Here is a 17,843-nt window from a genome sequence, read left to right as displayed (position 1 = left end):
GGGTGATTGGGTGTTTTATATTTCCTAATCTCTTCCTGCTGTCCACATCTGGAGGGTGATAGCGGCCACATGTGCAGCTGCTGTAGCAAAGCCAGGAGAGAAGGAAACCATGGGAATTCTCTGCTGCTTTGGCTGCTGACCAGTTAAATAACACGCTGAGCCTAACATGCCATTTAACTCCTGGCAAAGTTATTTCATTGCATCATATTTTCTGCTTTTCAGAACTCGATTTGCTAAACATCTCGGCCTCTGCACCGCAGACACCCAGCCCAAATGCTGGTGGCAGGTCACGGGGAAAATGCTCCATTTCACGGCGGTGTCCCAGGGAAAATCGGGAGCAAGCTGCTGTTAACATGCAAGTGGGCGTTTGCTGGCTGCGTTCTGCAGCGGGCAGGGGCTCCGCGTGTGCGGCCCTGAGGGGTCCCTGGGGCAGCGTGCCGCGGGCTGGGCTGCGGTGTTTGGGATGGCACTGAGCAGTGACCCCGTCGTGGCGTGTGCTGGAGGCCCCGGCAGCCTCCTGCCCTGTCCTGTGCGCGGCTTTCCAGGCAGCAGAGAGCTGCTTCGTGCTGTCGGGCGTGCGGCGGCTTCTCCTTTTTCTCACTTCTAGCTCGTGCTTTTCTACCCAGCTGGCGGGGAGGTGAGAACGTGAGTCATCAAACCCCTTTTTTTCAGCTGAAGAAGGAGCCTGCTCGTGTGCCTCAGGTTTATATTTAATCGCTGTGCCATCTGTCCAGCCCTGGACTGGCGTCTTTACGTTCTGCACGGACACGTCCCCATTAGACCCAGATGCCCTCTAGCTGTGCTCCCAGCCAGCGCTGACTTTGTCTTTCCTCTTTAACCTCCCCGGCGCTTGCAGGCAGACAGCCAGGTGGACCTGGTTCGGCAGCATTTTTACGAAGTCTCCCTGGAGTATGTCTTCAAGGTGCAGGAGGTCCAGGAGAGGAAGATGTTTGAGTTCGTGGAACCCGTAAGTGAACGCTCAGCCCTTTCCGTCCCACAAAGAGGGGTCCTGAGGAACGCAGTATCACACGGGGCCAGGGCTCTGCAGCCTGCCCCAGCAGCCCCCCTGTGGGGCAGGTTTTGGGGAGGCAGCAGGAGATGTGCTTTGGGCAACCCCTTGGTGCAGGGCACAGGGCTGTTAACTTGGGCCCCACGCGCACCCAAAACATTTCTTGGTTCTACATCTCTGCTGTAATGGACTGGCCTCTGGTGTCTGCTGGCAACTAAAAGAGAACAGATTTGACCAAGGAAAAAAAATAGAGTCTGGAGAGAACTGTAACGTTCACAAGGGAAAAAGTGTGCAGGAGTGACAGAGATAGAAAAAACGGGTTTTCTGGGATCTGCCTTTGCTCAGTGCTAGGCCGTTTAGAGCTTCTCTAGGAAATGCAAAACCTCCTCTGCAGTTTGCAGGGAGTAATTCCCTCTTAGTGAGGAGTAACTCAGAGCCCAGGGGAGCGTGAGCGTGGCTGTGGCTGCCTGCTTTGCCTGGCACGTCCTGGCTCCCAGCGAAGCGAGCGTCTGAGTGACGTGGGGCAGGGATGGGAGAGGGGTCCTGGGCGGGGGGGTTTGTTTGTGTGTGTTCATGTGCAGCAGTTCAAGGGCTTGGGCTGTCCAAGAGCTCGGTTTGCGGTTGTGCAGGGGCTGTTTGGGCAGAACCAGCTCTGTTCAGAGCGGAGGGGCATGGTGGGGAAAGGAGGAGGATTTTGGTGTCGGTGCGATCTGTGGGACTGACTGAAGCGGGGGGCCCAGTGGGGCTGGAAGAGTTGGGGCTGGTGGGTGGCTGTCACTGGCCAAGGGCCAGCGATGCTTGCCCCGGCAGCCCTCAAGGAAGACTGACAGTCTCGATTTGTTTTACCCCAATGCAGCTGCTGGCCTTCCTGCAGGGGCTTTTTACCTTCTACCACCACGGCTACGAGCTTGCGAAGGATTTCAGTGACTTCAAGACAGAGCTGACTATCAGCATCCAGAACGTAAGTGCCTGTGCGGCTGTGCCCCACGCCTGTCCTGCAAGAAAACTCACACGTCTTGCTAGGTTGTAGTGAAGGTGGTTTCTCCTTTTATTGGGCGTGCCATGAAGCAAAGGTTTCAACATGTTATTGAAAGCAAAGTCCTTTTTGTAAATAGCGCTATGCCACAGGCACAGCCTGAGTGGCAGCTCGTTCCTTCTGGTGCCCCATGTGCCCCCCCGGAGCTGCCTGGCGGGCAGGCACCGCTCCATGCCCGCAGGGGAAGTGATGGCTCTGCAAGTATGTCACAGCACTGCTTCTCTTAGGAAGCGCCGTGTTTTTTGCTGGCGTGGATTGTGGGGCTCTGGGAGGCAGCGTTTCTTCCTGCGTGGCCGCGGCCAGGCGTGCACTTGGTGCCCGTGAGCCTGACGTGGGCCGGGTGCAGGGCTCTGCATTTGGCGTGCTGGCACTGCAGCGTGCTGTGCTTCCCTCTTTTGTTGTAAAATTACTCTCTTTTTTTTGACAGAGGACTCAGATTGGTTTCGTTATTTCGGAACAACTTTTTTAGTAAACTTACAATGCAAACAACTTGCCAATTGTTGTAATATTTTTCTTTTAGATTAAATCCAGGCCCAGGGAAAAAAACTATTCTTGGGCTCTGCTGGTCCGATTTTCTGCGAGGGCTGTGCTGACCCAGCGCTGGGGTCCTCCTGCCAGCAGTCCCGGCAGAAAAATGCGGAGTCATGTAACTTCCTGCATAAGCGTGAATTTGCATAAGGGGTATAGGCACCTGAGGCTTGGATTTGTGCCACTCTGTTTTTTTGGTTTTCTTTGCACCAAAAAGTTAAGAATTTATTGAAGTCGGATGGAAGAAGGGGCAGGAAGGTGGCTCCCCGGCTAGCTCTGCTCCTGCATGCTCGGTGCTGGTGCTGGAGGATGCATTCCTGTTTTGATTTGCAGACAAGGAATCGTTTTGAAGGAACAAGGTCAGAGGTTGAATCGCTGATGAAGAAGATGAAGGAGAATCCTCACGAGCACAAAAACCTCAGCCCTAACACGATGGAGGGTTACCTCTACGTCCAGGAGAAACGTAGGTGACCAGGGCGATGCGGTGAAGGGGCATGGGGGGAAGTGGTTTCTTGGAGTGGGGGACATGGAAGTTAGCTCAGCAGACCCCAAAATCTGGGAGGGGGGGACTGGCCCAGTGGCTGGGGTATTGCAGTGTGAATATGGGAGAATCCCTGCCAGTGCCCAGCAGGTCTGCTTTCTCTTCCCTAAACAAAAAGGGGCAGCAGTGCTTATTCCACTGGTGAAGTACAGCAACAAGCACAGTTACAGAACTCCGTTGTGTGAAATGATCGTTAAACCTGCAGGTTATTAATGGGAGTGCAGTCAAACCGTACTAGTTCCGGGAATAAAAACTGCATTTGCTTTGCAGGTCACTTCAGTACGGCCTGGGTGAAGCATTACTGCACATACGAGCGGGAATCCAAGCGGATAACGATGGTGCCATTCGACCAGAAATCTGGAGGAAAAGCGGTGAGTGTCGGTGCGCAGCTGGATGTGTCCTGGGGAGGTCTCTGGTGTGGCTGTGTCCTGCTGAGGAGCCACGTGCCGTGCACCCTGGCCGTGCACCCTGGCCGTGCACCCTGGCCGTGCACCCTGGCCGTGCACCCTGGCCGTGCCGTGTCCTGCTGGCTGTGCTGTGCTGCTGTGGGCAGAGGCGGTGGTGGCAGGGCTGGGAGCGCAGCGGCCGTGCCACGCACACCTGTGCAAACGCCTGGTTCCCGGTCCCTGGTTCCTGCTGCAGGAGCTGGGGAGCCAGTCTGTTCGTTGTTCTGCTCCTTCCCCAGTGCCTGTGGCTTGGCCAATGAAGCTGTTTCCTTTTGGGCAGAGCTGCAGGAGAGCGCGCAGCTCCCTTCGGACCCCGTGTGCCAGTGCAGGGGGAGCACTCCCGGGCAGCGTAAGCCCAGCTGTAGCAGGGTCTGGCTTTCCTCTCCTCTAAAGCAGGAACAATGGAGCCCCCCGGTGTGTTCCCAGCTGGGGTGGTTTGCGAGCATCGTCCCCGTCCAGGGTAGCTGCCTCTGGCAGCTCGGCAGGCTTCTGTGCGGCTCCCTGCTGGCAAAGGGAGCTGGCAAAGGGAGGAGGGCAAGTTTTAAAAATCAATTTCCTCTTGCCTCGGAGCATCTTCATTATAACTTAGCCTTCAAGTATGCCAGCCTTGTAATCGTCAGCTGCTGCGTATTGTTTCATGTGGTCTCTGCCCACTTCACGGCTTCCCCGGTGCCCCGGGCACGGGCGCTGCCGCACGCAGCGGTGCCCTCCTCGTGCAGGGCGGGCGCCCGCTCTGGCGCCGCTCGCCTGTGGTCTTGAGGCTTGCACCATCCTGGCACGAAGCGCTGCCTGTGCCGGCTCTCATGCCCTGTACTCACCCTGCAGCACTGCCTGCGCTGGGTCTCATGCCTTGTGCTCGCTCTGAAGCGCTGCCTGCGCTGAGCAGCCCCGTGCAGGCTGTGTGCAGCCCGCCAGCGAGCGCTGTGGCCGGGTGTCCCGGGGTCTGTGTGCTGCGGGCACGGAGTCGGTGCTGCGGGAAGGGGCAGCCACACGTGGGCCACGGCAGGCGCTGCTGCTGCCAGCCTCTCACGAGCGCGCCTGGGGCTGCGGCTGGCGTCGGATATCGTTTGATATCAGCGGGTCTGAAGCGGGGCATTCCCCGAATACCGGGGGCAGCGGGGCAGCTCGGGAGCAGCCTCGCAGCCGCGGTGAGCCGGGCGGGTGAGCGGCAGGGTGCAGGCAGCGTGCCAGTCCCCTGGCGAGCAGCCCTGCAGAGACCCCTCAAAGCTGTCCTCCCGAGTTCCTGCTGGGGCCCTAAATAGGTTTCCTGGAAAATGGCGATGTCAGGGAACAGGGTGGTCAGCCAAGGTGTCATCTAGAACAGCACGGAGAGCACAGAAAAGCGGCCGTCTCCAGGAACACGCTCAGAATTTATCTTCTATTGAGTCATCGGTGGATTTTAAAAATTGCAAAGGGAGAATTTTCTGTGCTGGCAGGGCCCGAGGAGGGCCTTCCTCCAGCAGAGGACAGCAGTGCACGCAGATCCTGTCCGACTGCTGCTCGGCGTGGGGAAATCCAGCACGGCTTGGATGTGGATGCCTGGATGGGAGAATGGTTTTGTCATTGCTTTGTTAAATAATAAACATTTTAAGACATGTTTGCTCCCGTTAGGAGTTTGTGTGTGCAGAACGCTGCCAAAAATGCAGCCAGCGCTGGAGTGAGAGTTGACAGCCAGGTCTATGATGCATTGTTCAGCAATGGAAAATAAAGCTTTGCCCAAAAGTTGTGGTCCAACGCTCCCTGCCTGCCTGAAACGTGGGCCGTGCGATACTCGGTGCATAAAGCTCATCGTGTGCGTTCAGAAGGGACACTTCCTTGTTTTGGAATAACCACGTTTGCAAAGGTGGAAAGACAAGCCCTCATTTCGGATATGTAATTATGTATTTCTAGCAGGCGATGCATTGCTGATGTTACCAAACGTCCCTCTGGTTTGAACACATTAATCGGAAGTGCGGTGGGCGCTGGGGGCAGGCGCACGGTTGATTGTTCTCCGCCTTATCTGCGATTCTGTCTCTTCTCAGGGGGAAGACGAAGCTGTTACCCTCAAATCTTGCACGCGGCGGAAAACCGACTCAATCGAGAAGAGATTTTGCTTTGATGTGGAAGCCGTCGACCGGTGAGTGACGAGGGGCGTCGCAGCCTTCGGCGCACCTCCAGCCTGGGTCACCCCGAGCGTGCGCGCGCGGCGCCTGCCCCCGTCTGCAGGTGGCTTTCCTGGATGCTTCTCGTGCAGCTTTGGTGTTTGCCTTCTGCTTTAGTCATACCCTCCGCGAGTGGAAAGCATTAGGCTGTGGAAACACGCTTCTCCCTGGCGCTCCCAGCCAGGTGCTCTCAGTATGTTGAGTTAGCGCTTCGTTTTACAAGGTGCCGAGTTTACTCTGGTCTTTCTGAACTGAATGATGTTTTAGCACTTTCGCAGACTCTGGCCGTGTAAGGTAAATGGTCACAAGTATGGAAAAGACGCGCCGCATGTGTCTTGGCAGGGCTGGGGTGCCTCTTTCCAGCACCGGGTATGTGCTGAAATAACTCTGGCTTTTGTGCTGGGGCCGGGCTGCAGCCGGCGTGCTGTGGATGGTCAGTGGTGGAAGCCCAGCTCGCTCCTCTGGGCACTTCCCATTCGCTTCTTTTTTCCTGAAGGAGTAAAATCCTTTCTGACGTGATTTGTCTCTGAGCAGCCGAACCAGGCATACGTGCGGATTGAATCGATAGCGCCCAGGACGGAGAGCCTGTTATCGTGTCTACCTAGCATCACGCGTGGCTTCCATACATAGGCAGGAAAACCGAGCTGGAGTTGCTGCTCCACGCGGTGTTACTCGCTGCCTCGTCCCTTGCCCGCTGCAGGAAGCTTACGTGCTTTCCCAAAGCATGCTCCAAAGTCACGAAGTGTCTGTGCCCTCCCGGGTTTGTGCCTGCTCACGTTCCAGCTGTCCTCTCCCCTTCGCTGGCCATGGTGCAAATGCCCGGGAGGGCTCCGTAAAGCCCAAGTTCATTAAAACCTGGTGTGTTGGATAATGCTGGCTGGTAGCCCCTGTATCTGTCCCTGCCCAGCCCGTGCTTCGTGGCTCTGCCCGCGGGGATGGAGGGGTGCGTGGCCTGTGCTGAGAGCCCCGCCGCTGCCGCCCGCTCCCTGGAGCTCTGCTCTCCTCCAGAAAGCTGCAGGATTTCTGCTGACGCTGGGATTTGTTTCCTATGCCCTGAGGAGTTTTTTTTTTTTTTTTAACTTGAAAATCAAAATAAAACTGGGAGGAGGAGAAGCCAGCCACCACAATAGTTTTCTTCTGTAGTGCTTTCAGAGACGGCTGAACCTTCCCTTGATGTCTGGAGCCTGCTAGGCATGGGATCAAGAGCTACTCCAGAAATATGCCTGCTAAATGTAAATAATGGCAGGGGAGCGGCGAAGGCGGGGAAACCTGAGAAACTGCTCATTTCACATACGTGTTCCTGGTTCCCCTGCCTGAGAGAGCCACGGGGGCAGAAAGCATGAACTTAAAGGCTGCTTTTTTCCCCTCAGTATGCAGTCAGCCGTGCGCGTTCTTTGTATAAAAACTCACCATTAGCTGTCCAGCATGGCAGCGCTTCCCAAAATAGTTAAGGCGGGAGGAAGAGGAGCCGTGGGCTGGGCGAGCTGGCACTGCCCCCTGACTTGTGCTGCAGGAGGAGCTGTAGGACACGACATGGGCTGGGGTCCGCAGCCCTCCTTGTCCAGGCCGGAGGGCCCCGGGTGATGGCACAGCAGTGACCGAGGGCCGGCTGCAGCGCTGTCCGAGCCTGGTCTCACAGAGCGGAGGAGGCCGGTCTGTGCAGTGGGCTTTTCGCCTTGGGCTGGTTGTTTTCTGGTTTGGTCTTGGGCTTTTTGTTTTGTGTTGTTTTGTTTTTTATTGTCTCTGCTAATAGAGAAGTTAGAAACTTGATGTCTTGTTCTTCAGCCCCATGCTGGAAGTCTGGATGTGATTAAGGCAAACATCCCCAGGATGCTTCTCTGTCTCACATATGTACTGTGCTCGACTTAGAGCAGTTTTCTGCAGTTTTCTAAACTACCTCTCCAGCGGTTCGCTTGGACGTGGATGGATTTTTCTGTACGCATCACTTGCTTGTGATGGACAGATGCATCGGATTGTCCCTTCTGAAGCACGTGGAGTGACACTTGCTGGGCTGTCGCCGTGCCCTCCTGGGCAGGCGTGGGTCAGCCACCCTCTGGCTGAAACCTGTGCCCATACAGCACAAACCCCGCTGATGTCCGTGGTGATGGAGAGGTGACACGTCGCTGCCGCCTGGCACTTGTGTCCGAAGCCTCTCCTCTTACTCTCCGGCAAATTACGCGTAAATAACCCTGCAGGTGGCCCCGGGGCGATCTGCGGGGCAGGTACTGCTTGCCCGTGCCCTGCTGTGCTCCTGCGCTGTCACCCTCCTGAGTTACCTGTGTGCTGCGGGGACAGCACACAGCCCGCGTCCTTCCCAGGCTTTTCCTGCAGCGTATTTAATTGGTGTTAAGCCCTCTGGGCCCAGAGCAGCTTAGCTACCTGGTGGCTTTATGGCAGCCTGGTGAGTTGTGGGGCAGGAAGAAGAAGAAGAAGGAGCTCCTTCCACCAGGGGCTCCAGGTGGGGCTCGGGGTCAGGGCTGTCCCGCTGCCTGCTGCCGGAGGGGGCCCCAGGAGACCCGCACGCGGTTGCGCTACGCCGGCGTATCAGCAACACTGCAAACAAACCGTGCACGCGTGCGAGTTCCTGATGAAATTTCCCTTTTCATTCAAGTGCTGTTATCTCCTATTGCCATGAATTTGGAGTAGCTTTTCAGCTACCCTGTTGATAGCAACTTGGAAAGGTGTTTCAGGATGCGGTGTACGCTCCGTGCCGTGGTGATAACGCAGAAAGGAGCGAGGCGGCCACGCTGCAGCCAGCGTGCAGCCGTGCAGCCTAGAGGTGGCAGCCTCGGCCGGTTCTTCCCGTGCCGCATCCATCAGCACAAAACAGGCTCTTGTCAGCGGTGCATTTTGGGAAACTGGTAGACATGCCGGGCCGGGTGCAGGCTCGGGCCATTTTAAATAACACCCAGAGAAGCTATTGTCTCCTGGGGGGAGGAATGTGTTCTTGTCTCCTCCAAAGATGATTCAACACTCCAGAACTGAAAGTCTCGAGCCTGGTCTGTCGTTACAGCACTGCTTCCTTTTCCTATTGTCTGACAGGGAGCAGGCTCCAAAATTCCCAATACCGAAGACCGAAAATCTGCGATAGAGGTATTTGGGGGAAAGGCTAAGAAATCCCTAACACTGCATTTGCACACAGCTCTGATTTTCTCTGTGGGAAGTTAGGAGCGTTTTAGTGCTGTGCTCAGAAAACATTAGATACCGTTACGGCAAAATTGGCCCCAGAATGGAGTTGTAGTGTCTGGCTGAAATACTTCCCCAGTGCGATGGATAGCATGGTTTACTGCTAATGCCCTTTTTCTAACTAAACTTAGTTGTAGTCTCTGCGCATTAAATCAGTTTTATAAACAAGGTGAACAGGGATGACAGCCAGCGTCTTACCAAATAAGCCGTAGGAGGAGGAGCAGCTGATTTGGCAGATGACAAAGGGTGTGCGATTTAGGATAATCTAGGTCATTGCTCAGGGCCAGAAGCTAAGTGCTTCTAATACCAATTGGTGTTTACGGGTGCAGGAGGTATTCAGCATTTTGGGGTTTTGGTCTCTTAGTCATTCATAAGGCAGTAAACTCTGCTCGTTGTGCCATCGCTCCGGGTTCCTCCGGTGCGCCCCCGGAGCGGCTGGCATCGTGCTCGTAGGGCTGCGTAATGGTTGGCACCGCGTTGGGTGAGCTGCGAGGCACCTGCTGCAGGCATTTCCACCGAGCAGATGGTTTTCGGTAGGTAGGCGTGTTGGCCCTGCTCTGGGCACACGCTGCCTGGGTCCGCGTGTTTCTCCGTGCCCTGCCCGCAGCCCGGCGGGCTCTCCCGACGCCTCCCCGCGCCGGGCTGGCTTTGCAGAGGCCGGCGGCTGGCAGCAGTGCTTCGCACAGCACGTGCAATACAACCTGTACTTGTTCCGTGCCGGTGTCGCGTTTCCAGTGACCTTTCCAACAAAGCCGTTCGCAGGGGGCTCCCCCGCCGCTCCCGGCAGCCCCGTGCCCCTGCGGCAGAGCGCCCACGGCAGCCGTGCCGCGAGCCTTCCTCCACGGTCACGGGGAGAGCACGTCCCGGGAGGGGAAGCCTTGTCTTGTAAACAGCCCAGGGAGACCTGAGTTGAGGAGCGGAGCCCCCTTCCTTACTGCTTTTCTCATCTCCTTCCACGCTTCGTTGTGGGCCTGCACCTGGCTGCTGCCCGTGGGTGCGCTGCTCCGCGCTGAGCGGGGCTGGAAACTTCTGGTCCCGGCGTTGTGCTCGGCCCTCCAGGCCCCGTTATTAATCCCTGCTTGGGTTTTTTCTTTCAGCCGTCTTTGATTGTCTTGGTGTGATAAGCTGCTGCAGGAGTTGAAAGTTCTTATCTGTTTCTATTGCTTTCATTATTTGTTTGTGTTTCTGGAAGAAGAGGAGGCAATGGGCCTTTCTCATTTTCTCTGCGCGCTTAGTCATAGCTCCTTAAACGCGGGCTGTTTTTCTCAAAAGCAGAGATATTGAGAAAATTCAAATTTCCTGTGTGGTCTCATGGAAAAATATTTTTAGTTTTTAGATTGTGGCATATCGAAAATATACTGTCTTGCAAAATGTTTACCATGTTCTACTCCGGTCTCATGCTCCTGCGTTACTCAGTTTAGAAACTGGTCACAAAATTTCCCAGTCCCCTCCTTGCATCCCAAAAGGAGGCAAAGGGCCTCTTGGTGCCTGGCGGCTGAAACGGCTGATGCAGCTTCCAGTAATGAGTCAGCAGGTTCGTTATCTCATTTGCCACAAAAGTTCGTGTTTGTGTGTTTTCATCCATGAAGGATTCCCGCTGTGTGGACGCCGCCGTCTGCCTTCGGCGAGCGGTCCCGCCGGGGTGGAGGGAGCTCCTCCAGCGTGTGCGGCTGCTGGGAGGGGAAATGTAGAAGAGCTCCAGAATTCAGAGATCCGTGTGTTTTAACAGAGAGGGATAAGTTCTGTTTATCTTTTGGGAGAGGAAGTCAGAGCAGGGCCTTTGCTGTCTCAGATGCTACCCTGAATGGCCGAGATGCCCAGAATTTTGATATGGGATACCCAGAATCGAGCACACCTTTGGGAACAGTGGGTCTGGAAGGAACCCCCTGAACCCGGGGCCGGCTGCGGGCGATCAGAGCTGCGTGCTGATGCAGTCAGTGGGATGCTGCTCCAGCTGCAGGCGGCGTACCCGAGCGGTGGGTACGTGGGACCCCTGGGCACGGTGCAGGTCAGTAGTGAGCGAGGCGCAGCGCGCGGGGCGCGTTCTGGCTGCATCCCGGCCCCGAAGATGGTTCTGCTCGGCAAAGTGGTGCAATGGAGGCCCTGGCAAACGAAGGCTGTGGGAGGAAATGCAGAGCTATTTGCAATGTAAATGGATTTTTAATTCAGTTTCACAGCCCCTCCCTGCGTGCTGCTAAAGAAGTTTGACTTTGAAGTGAAGCCCAAGGAGTTGTTATCTGCTCAGAGGCAGAACAAACATCGCCACGTTATCACTTCTTTGTCCTGTGCAGGAGGGAACCTGGCACAGGAGATACCTGTATTGTCTTTCTGGAGTCTTGTCACTTTTCTGAGAGGCCAGTGTCAAGTTTACTCAAGCGAAGGGTTTAAATGTCTTCTGTTTTAATGTCTCAGCCAGAGAGACAGAAATCCCTCTCTTTCCCTTGCCCGCGTCTCAGTAGAGCCCACCCAGGGCTTTCTGCCTGGGCTGTCAGTGCCACGCGCAGCAGCCTGCCTCCAGCTCAGGCTTGTGCCTTGTCCGGGGGTGCAGCTGAGACCCCGGTGGCCCTGGCCTTGGCCTCGTGCCGTGGGGAGGGAGCTGCTCTGAAAGGAGCTGCTCTCAGCCCGTCGCCAGCACCGCTGCACCTCCGTGGGCACCGCCGGCTCCTCCGCGCCGCTCTGGCTGTGCACAGCGAGGAACTTCGCTCCCCGTGTCGAAAATACTCGGCGCTGGATGCTGAACGCTTTCTTCCTCAAACGGGGCGATGGTTAAGTGGTTTCCTCTTCCCTTCAGAATGAGTAAACTTCCAAACCACTAAGCTGGTGAGTATTGACTGACTCACCAATGGGATTAGCGGAGATCAAACACATTATGTCTGGTTTACTTGGACCTGGGCTTGTTGCAAGCCTGAGCACACTGCTGCTGCTGGGGATGCCGTACTAGCTGCCTTTGGGTGCCACGAGCGAACTGCCTGGTCGGTCAGGAAGCCCAGCACGGGAGGAGCGTTAACTCTTTGCTCCTTGCCCGTACGTACCGCAGAAGCAATAGAGAACGGGCCAAAACCACCGCTGTGCCAGCCCCTGTTAATGCTGTCTCTTCTGACGGAGGATCAGCTCTTATCAGGGGCTGAACAGCTTTCGCAGAGCAGTACTGCTGCTCTCGTCCTCCTGCTGAATCGCTTTTGGAAAGCGCAGGTTAGAAATTCCCCCCCTTCCCAGGCCTTACCATTTTTTTGGGATTTAGTGGTCGGCAGCCCCCGAGGCTCGGTGCCTGACCCCCCGTGCCGGGGCAGCCTGGTGTCCCCGCGGTCCAGCCGGCGTTCTGCTGCGTGGCCGGGGCGGCTGCGCCTTGCGGGGATGGAGGCTGCGGCCTCAGAAGTTCTCTGCGGCAGCACTGTCCGTGCATGAAACCTGACAAGTGCTGCTGTGGGGTCGGCTCCGATAGCTGCTCCCGGTCGTGCTGGCTGCGCGCAGCTCGCCGGCCGTGCCTGCGTCCTCCGTGTTGCCAGGCTCCTGTCCGCGCTCCTCCTGCAGAAACAGCAGCCGTGCTGTGCCAACGCATCTGAAAATAGCTCGGGAGGGAGCAGAGGAACCAGCCCAAACAAACAGAACACAAAACCCAACTGGTTTGCCAGCTTGGCCGTCTCACCGAGACCCTGCCTGGTCCCCAGGGCGCTGTGCGGGCGGCTAGCGAGGGGCTAGCTGGGCCGTTTGGGGCTGGGTTTGCTGGCAGCGGGATGGGCTGGGGTGCTGGGGACTGAAAGCGTGAGAGCTTGCAGCCAAGTGACACGCCGTGTGCTGTCAGCCTGGGGGGCGAGCCACGCAAACGCAGCGCTGGTTGTGGCCAGCCGTGCACACCCCCCGCTGCTCCTGGAGCTGCACAAACACGGCGGCGTTAAGTCAGCCGTGACCGTGGTGGACAGGGCGAGAGAAGTCAGCTCTAGCTCCTTGTGTGGGGAGGGCAGACCAAGGTCGCTCGCAAGTGGCAGAGGTGGTGCTGGCCCCGAGGCGAGCGCCGGGCTGGTTTTGTTCGCAGGCTCCCCCGGCTTGGCGTGCAGGCGCTCGGGCCTCTCCTTTCCCCTTCTCATTAAAACAAATAATCACAGAGCTGGGTTTTGGTGGTTGAATTTAGAGCGCGGCTCGGGGGCTGTTGTGTCTGTAGGGCTGGGGGCAGCAGGGCCGGGAGCGCAGGAGCACCGGCAGGGTCAGGGACATGGCATGGTCACACCACATGAGCATTTCAGGGATAAATTCGTTGAAATTCCTCATGCAGCAGAAGGTCCCCCTGCGAGCCCGTGCTTGGGTGATGGTGGGACACGGGATGTGGGGGCATCCTGCTTGCTCGGTTGCCTTCCTCGTCCTCGCCTTGGCCGTTACATGGATGTGCTTAGCTCCAATGCAGGTGAACTGTCTGGGGGAAAACCAAATGCAAAATTGTCTAGCGTCATGGAGTGGCTGTTATGCTCTAAAAGCACCGAAAATGTGTGCTGATTGTTGGAGATGCCTTCTGCTCTTTTCTTGATCCTGCTTAGGACCTGCAGGGACTTCCCTGCAGGGGTAAGGCTGCCATCAGCTCCGTGCTGCTGGGGCTCGGTGGGGAAGGTTGTCGTCTTTCCCTCTCCCTCGCGTGGAAAATTTATCTCGGTCATCTTCATTTTCCATCCTGCAGTTTATTTATGGTGTTCCCTTTCTCTCTGCAGGCCTGGCGTCATCACCATGCAGGCACTTTCGGAAGAGGACCGAAGGCTTTGGATGGAGGCAATGGATGGCCGGGAGCCGGTGAGCGCAAATATTAGTGAGAAAGCATTGGAGAAGAGCACGGAGAGCGTTTTGTAGCCCGGGGCAGCTTGTTTGCCGCGGAGCTAGCAGTCACGCAGCGCCTGCCAGCCGGCGCGAGAGCTGTATCCGTGGGGCAGCGCACGCCTCCTGCCAAGAGAATAGTTTAATCCTTTGGTTAAATATTTGAGGTAATACTGTATCTCCTGTGCTTGGATTGCTTGAAGGTGTGGTGGAAGGGAGGAGGGTAGGCTTGGCCAGCACAAACACGCTGCTGTGCTATGCTGAAAGGAAAACATGGCAAAAAGAGCAGTGGAAGAAAATACGCTGTAGATTTCCAGGGATTTTTGAGTCCTGCAACTCATCTGGCAGGCGTTTCTAGGTCTTGCAGAGAACTGCAGATTTAGTGTGAGAGGAGGGGTGTAGCCCGTTCCCAGTTCTCAGTGATACCGTCCTCGTCGCTGCGCTTGCTTCTGCCATGCCAAAGCTGTGCAGGCTGCCTCATCTCTGGGAGAGATTCCAGCACAGCCCCACGGCCACAGACTGGTGCTGATTTGAGCCTGAGCCTCCCCGCAATTCAGGAAAAGGTCCTTGGTTTGTCACAAAAAAGTGTTCGTTAAACCCACGTGGACACACACGGGCTGACTGGTGAGTGAGGCAGGCACGTGCCAGGCTTGCTCTTGAAACACCCGCGGCGATTCAGACATCGCTGTGTGTCTGAGGGTGCTGCCGTGTGTCTCCAGTGGTGCATTTCAGCGTGGATTACGGTCAGGCCTTAGCTTGGAATCGGGGACTCATTGGGTAATTCGGGTGGGATGAGACCTTGGGAGGTGTCTAGTCCAGCCTCCTGCTGTAAGCAGATTACTTGGGGCATTATCCAGCGGGGAGCTGAAAACTCCCGAGGAAGGAGATCTTTGGCACAGCCCTCCGGGGCCCCAGCTCTGCTGCCTGACCACCCCCCTGGAGGAGAGTTCCTCCTGATACCCCGTCTGCAATTTCAGTTTACACCTCCTGTCTGTTGTCCTCCCACCTCGCGCTGCCCCGGGGAGCCTGTCTCTGTCCTTCTGATGCCTTCCTCGTAAGGCGGCTGCTGTCGGGTCCCCACAAAGCCGGATAAACCCCTTCTCCACGCTGAATAAACCTCGCTTCCTAACAGGGCATGGGCTGTGGAGCTTGGACCTACCGCTGATGGTGATCACACCTCTCTGCCACTCCCCTGAGTGAAACAACATTTCTAGGACAAAATTGCACATGTACACCTGCATACATACCGCTTCCAAGAACCGGTATTGTGGGAGACACAGGCACAGAAGCAAAAGAGACAGAACATGCAGTGCATGCCCAGGACAACCCCTGCTGTCTTTTTCTGTCATTCAGCCTTGCCTGGGAGAGCCAGCCTGCTCCTCCGCCTTGGCTATTAACTCCAGCGTCCCTGTCCTGCGGCAGCTGCAGTGGGAAGGCAATCCTCTGTAAGGCACACCAGCCTCTCCAGCTCCAGCATGCAAACTGTCTTGTCCCCTCCTAAATTAACCCCTACTTCGGGTCTGTGGTGGCAGGCACCCAGAGGCAGGGTAGTATTGTCTGTTCTTTCACTAACAAAATGTGCATAATTGCTCATAACTGGCGTCGAGCCTTGTCCTCTTTTAGCCTGCTCACCTACTTCCCTCTGCCTCACCTCCGCTGCAGAATGTAGTTGCAGGGATGTGAAACTTGGCCACCTCCAGCTGGAGCTGCACGAATACAATCATCCAGTTGCATTTTGACCTGCTGATGTTATCAGGGTTTGGCACAATAGCAGAGCCAGTCTGGTGGGATCGGGTTGCAGAAGTGCAGCCAGAGATTTTGAGCGTTTGTAAAGCGCTTTACATGCGAAAGGGGCTATGGAGTAACAGATGCAGGACTGCCTGGATGATCCTGTTCCAGAATCTGATTACATGAACTCATTCAAAAAACAGAGGTCTTCATGCTGCCACCTGCACATTTCTATTCTTCCCTATCATGCCCATCAGCTTCGAGCAGCTTGCTCATCCAGCGCGTCAAGCAGTGTTGCTACTCATTAATGCTGCGCATTAACGCAATACCTCGTGGCACTTCAGTGCTAGTGGCGCTTAAACCCGGCCTTCCAGGTGTGGCGCGGGAGCCATGGGAATGAAGCCTGTATGGAAATGGATGCAAGAGGCATTTTACTGATGAAGACGGTGTGTGTTGACAGACGAGGTAGCTCCTTGTCCTCAGTTATCCTCTTCGATCTCTCAAAAGTGGACCTGTTGGTCTGTTTTGTTTGAGTTCTTATCTTGCAACGTGAGGGTGTGGGATGTTACCTACTCTGCGGAGATTTCCTTGAGCAAGAGACAAGGATTTAATGTTTGGACTCCTAGAAGCATCCATTCTATGCTTTGACTATAATTTTGTAACCAAAAACACCCCTACTGGAAAGAACGTCTGGTTTCCTTTGATTTGAATATTGAGTGTGGGAAAGATTGGCACGGCGGAGACGGTAATTCCATGTGCAAATTCGGGCTGTGGAGAGATTAAAGTGCAGTGGAGTTTGTTTCTTAATTATAATTAAAAAACTAAAACCAAATGTTGTATTACATTTTAGTAAAATCTAAACATAGAATGTGGGCTACATTAGCCAAGACATTTGTCACAACTTGAAAAGATTTATTATGTATCTTACAGTCAGAGCAGTCTCCAGATAGCTATCATCAGTCTGTTAACTCTTACCACTTGCAATTAATTTGGCTGAAAACCCTGTGTTGACTTTGGGTTTTCTTTTATGATACAGAGGCTGGAAATAGGAGAAAATGTTAACTACGTAACAGCGATTGCATTCATTTTCATTAAGATATTCAGGATGAATTTCCTATGTGTTGGTTTTTTTTCCTTTGGTGATGCAGTTTGCGAATGAATATGGTGTAGGCCAGAGTGATTCTGAAACTTGACTGGGGACTGAGTCAAGAATAAAAGCTGTGTTGGCTCATACTGGTGACTGTGGTAGGCTGTAGGATTAACAGAGACGCAAATTAGGCTGTTTGCTTTCTGTCAAAGAACCGAACAAGATAAGCATTTTAGTAAGGTTGTGGCTTTGCTTGCCAAGTCTGCAGTGAGCATGCCAGCCAAAACTGATGCTGGTGTCAGCAGTTCCTGCTATTACCTTCCAAGCAGGTTTGTAATCTTAGAAATCGTTCTCACATCCATGCAGGCAGAAGTGGTGTACTGGTTTTGGAAGTGTTTGGGACACAAAAGTATTTCTTCAGGAAAGTCAGCCTAGCAATGTAAGGGTGAGCAGAGGATTGAGGATATGAAACATGTTAAATTACATGTGTCTTGAGCTGGATTAATACATCGTCCATAGCCTTGCGTGGTGATGGAAAAGATAGTGTTAAAAGGCAAATGCAACATCCTGTGATCCTGTCAGAGGAAATAAGATGTGGATGGGATCTGAGCAGTGCTGTTCTGCTGCTTGCATCGTGCTGCCCTTTGCTTGATTTGTTTTGTTTTGCTTTTGGTTCTTTGAAACAATACAAGTGTATAAAAATGCAGCGAGCTTTTCATCTAGGAGTTGGTTTTGTTTGTGCTGTAAAGCCGAGGGCACCATCAGCTGGGGACCGGCAGCTGGTTCCAGCTCGGGTCTCGTGCCCTCACAGGGAGCTGGTGAGCACTCTGCAGTGGTGACACGCAAACAGGGCTTTCTCCTTTCCTTCTCTGCTCCCCTCAGCTTCACTTCAGTTCTGTTATATATTCTGCACATTTGCAAAGGCAGGCACAAAGTACAAATCCCTTGCATGCTTTGGGAGGCTAAAGGCTGGTAACTCAATAGCAAGGCAGCACTGCTGAGGCTGGTGGGTTTGGTCCGGGGACCTGCCCGAAGTTGGACCCGTTGCAGTGGAAGGGCCCTGTTCCTCTTGGCACTCACTTGACTTGGTCCTTGTGCCGTGAGTCTCCATCCTCCAGAAAGCAAGTAAGATTTTTGCTCCCGTTCTGGAAGGCTGTTCCAGGACCTCACTGCTCTGGGGCCCAGAAATCATCTCTTGGTTCCCCGCTCACCCAGGTGCAGTCCTGGCTGCTGCTTTGTGTGAGGACACCACGCTGCGGGGCCATCGAGCTGCGTGTAGCTGCTGAGCCATGGGGACACGTCGATAATAGCTGTGGTGTCTGTGTTTTCTGCTGGGTGCTGAGA

The 17,843-nt window shown here is 55.0% G+C and overlaps 1 protein-coding gene across 8 annotated transcripts in view; it reads left to right on the top strand.

The window, feature by feature from the left end:
* The window catches only part of ARHGAP26 (Rho GTPase activating protein 26), a 132,135-nt gene that overhangs the window by 23,141 nt on the left and 91,151 nt on the right, over nucleotides 1–17,843 (top strand). For all 8 annotated transcript variants that reach the window (XR_013939343.1, XM_080555341.1, XM_080555339.1 and 5 more), the window contains exons 6-11: nucleotides 857–967; nucleotides 1,866–1,970; nucleotides 2,907–3,036; nucleotides 3,385–3,485; nucleotides 5,582–5,676; nucleotides 13,585–13,663. Coding sequence is in view for 7 of the 8 variants with exons in the window: in XM_080555341.1 (XP_080411467.1) it covers nucleotides 857–967; nucleotides 1,866–1,970; nucleotides 2,907–3,036; nucleotides 3,385–3,485; nucleotides 5,582–5,676; nucleotides 13,585–13,663 (621 nt within the window). In the remaining variant the exon portion in view is untranslated. The remainder of the gene's footprint in view (nucleotides 1–856; nucleotides 968–1,865; nucleotides 1,971–2,906; nucleotides 3,037–3,384; nucleotides 3,486–5,581; nucleotides 5,677–13,584; nucleotides 13,664–17,843) is intronic.

Source organism: Anser brachyrhynchus, assembly GCF_964034855.1.
Source record: "Anser brachyrhynchus genome assembly, chromosome: 14".
Classification (NCBI taxonomy): domain Eukaryota; kingdom Metazoa; phylum Chordata; class Aves; order Anseriformes; family Anatidae; genus Anser; species Anser brachyrhynchus.
The sequence above is the reverse complement of the archived record's forward strand: the minus strand, read 5'-3'. Positions and strand labels throughout refer to the sequence as shown.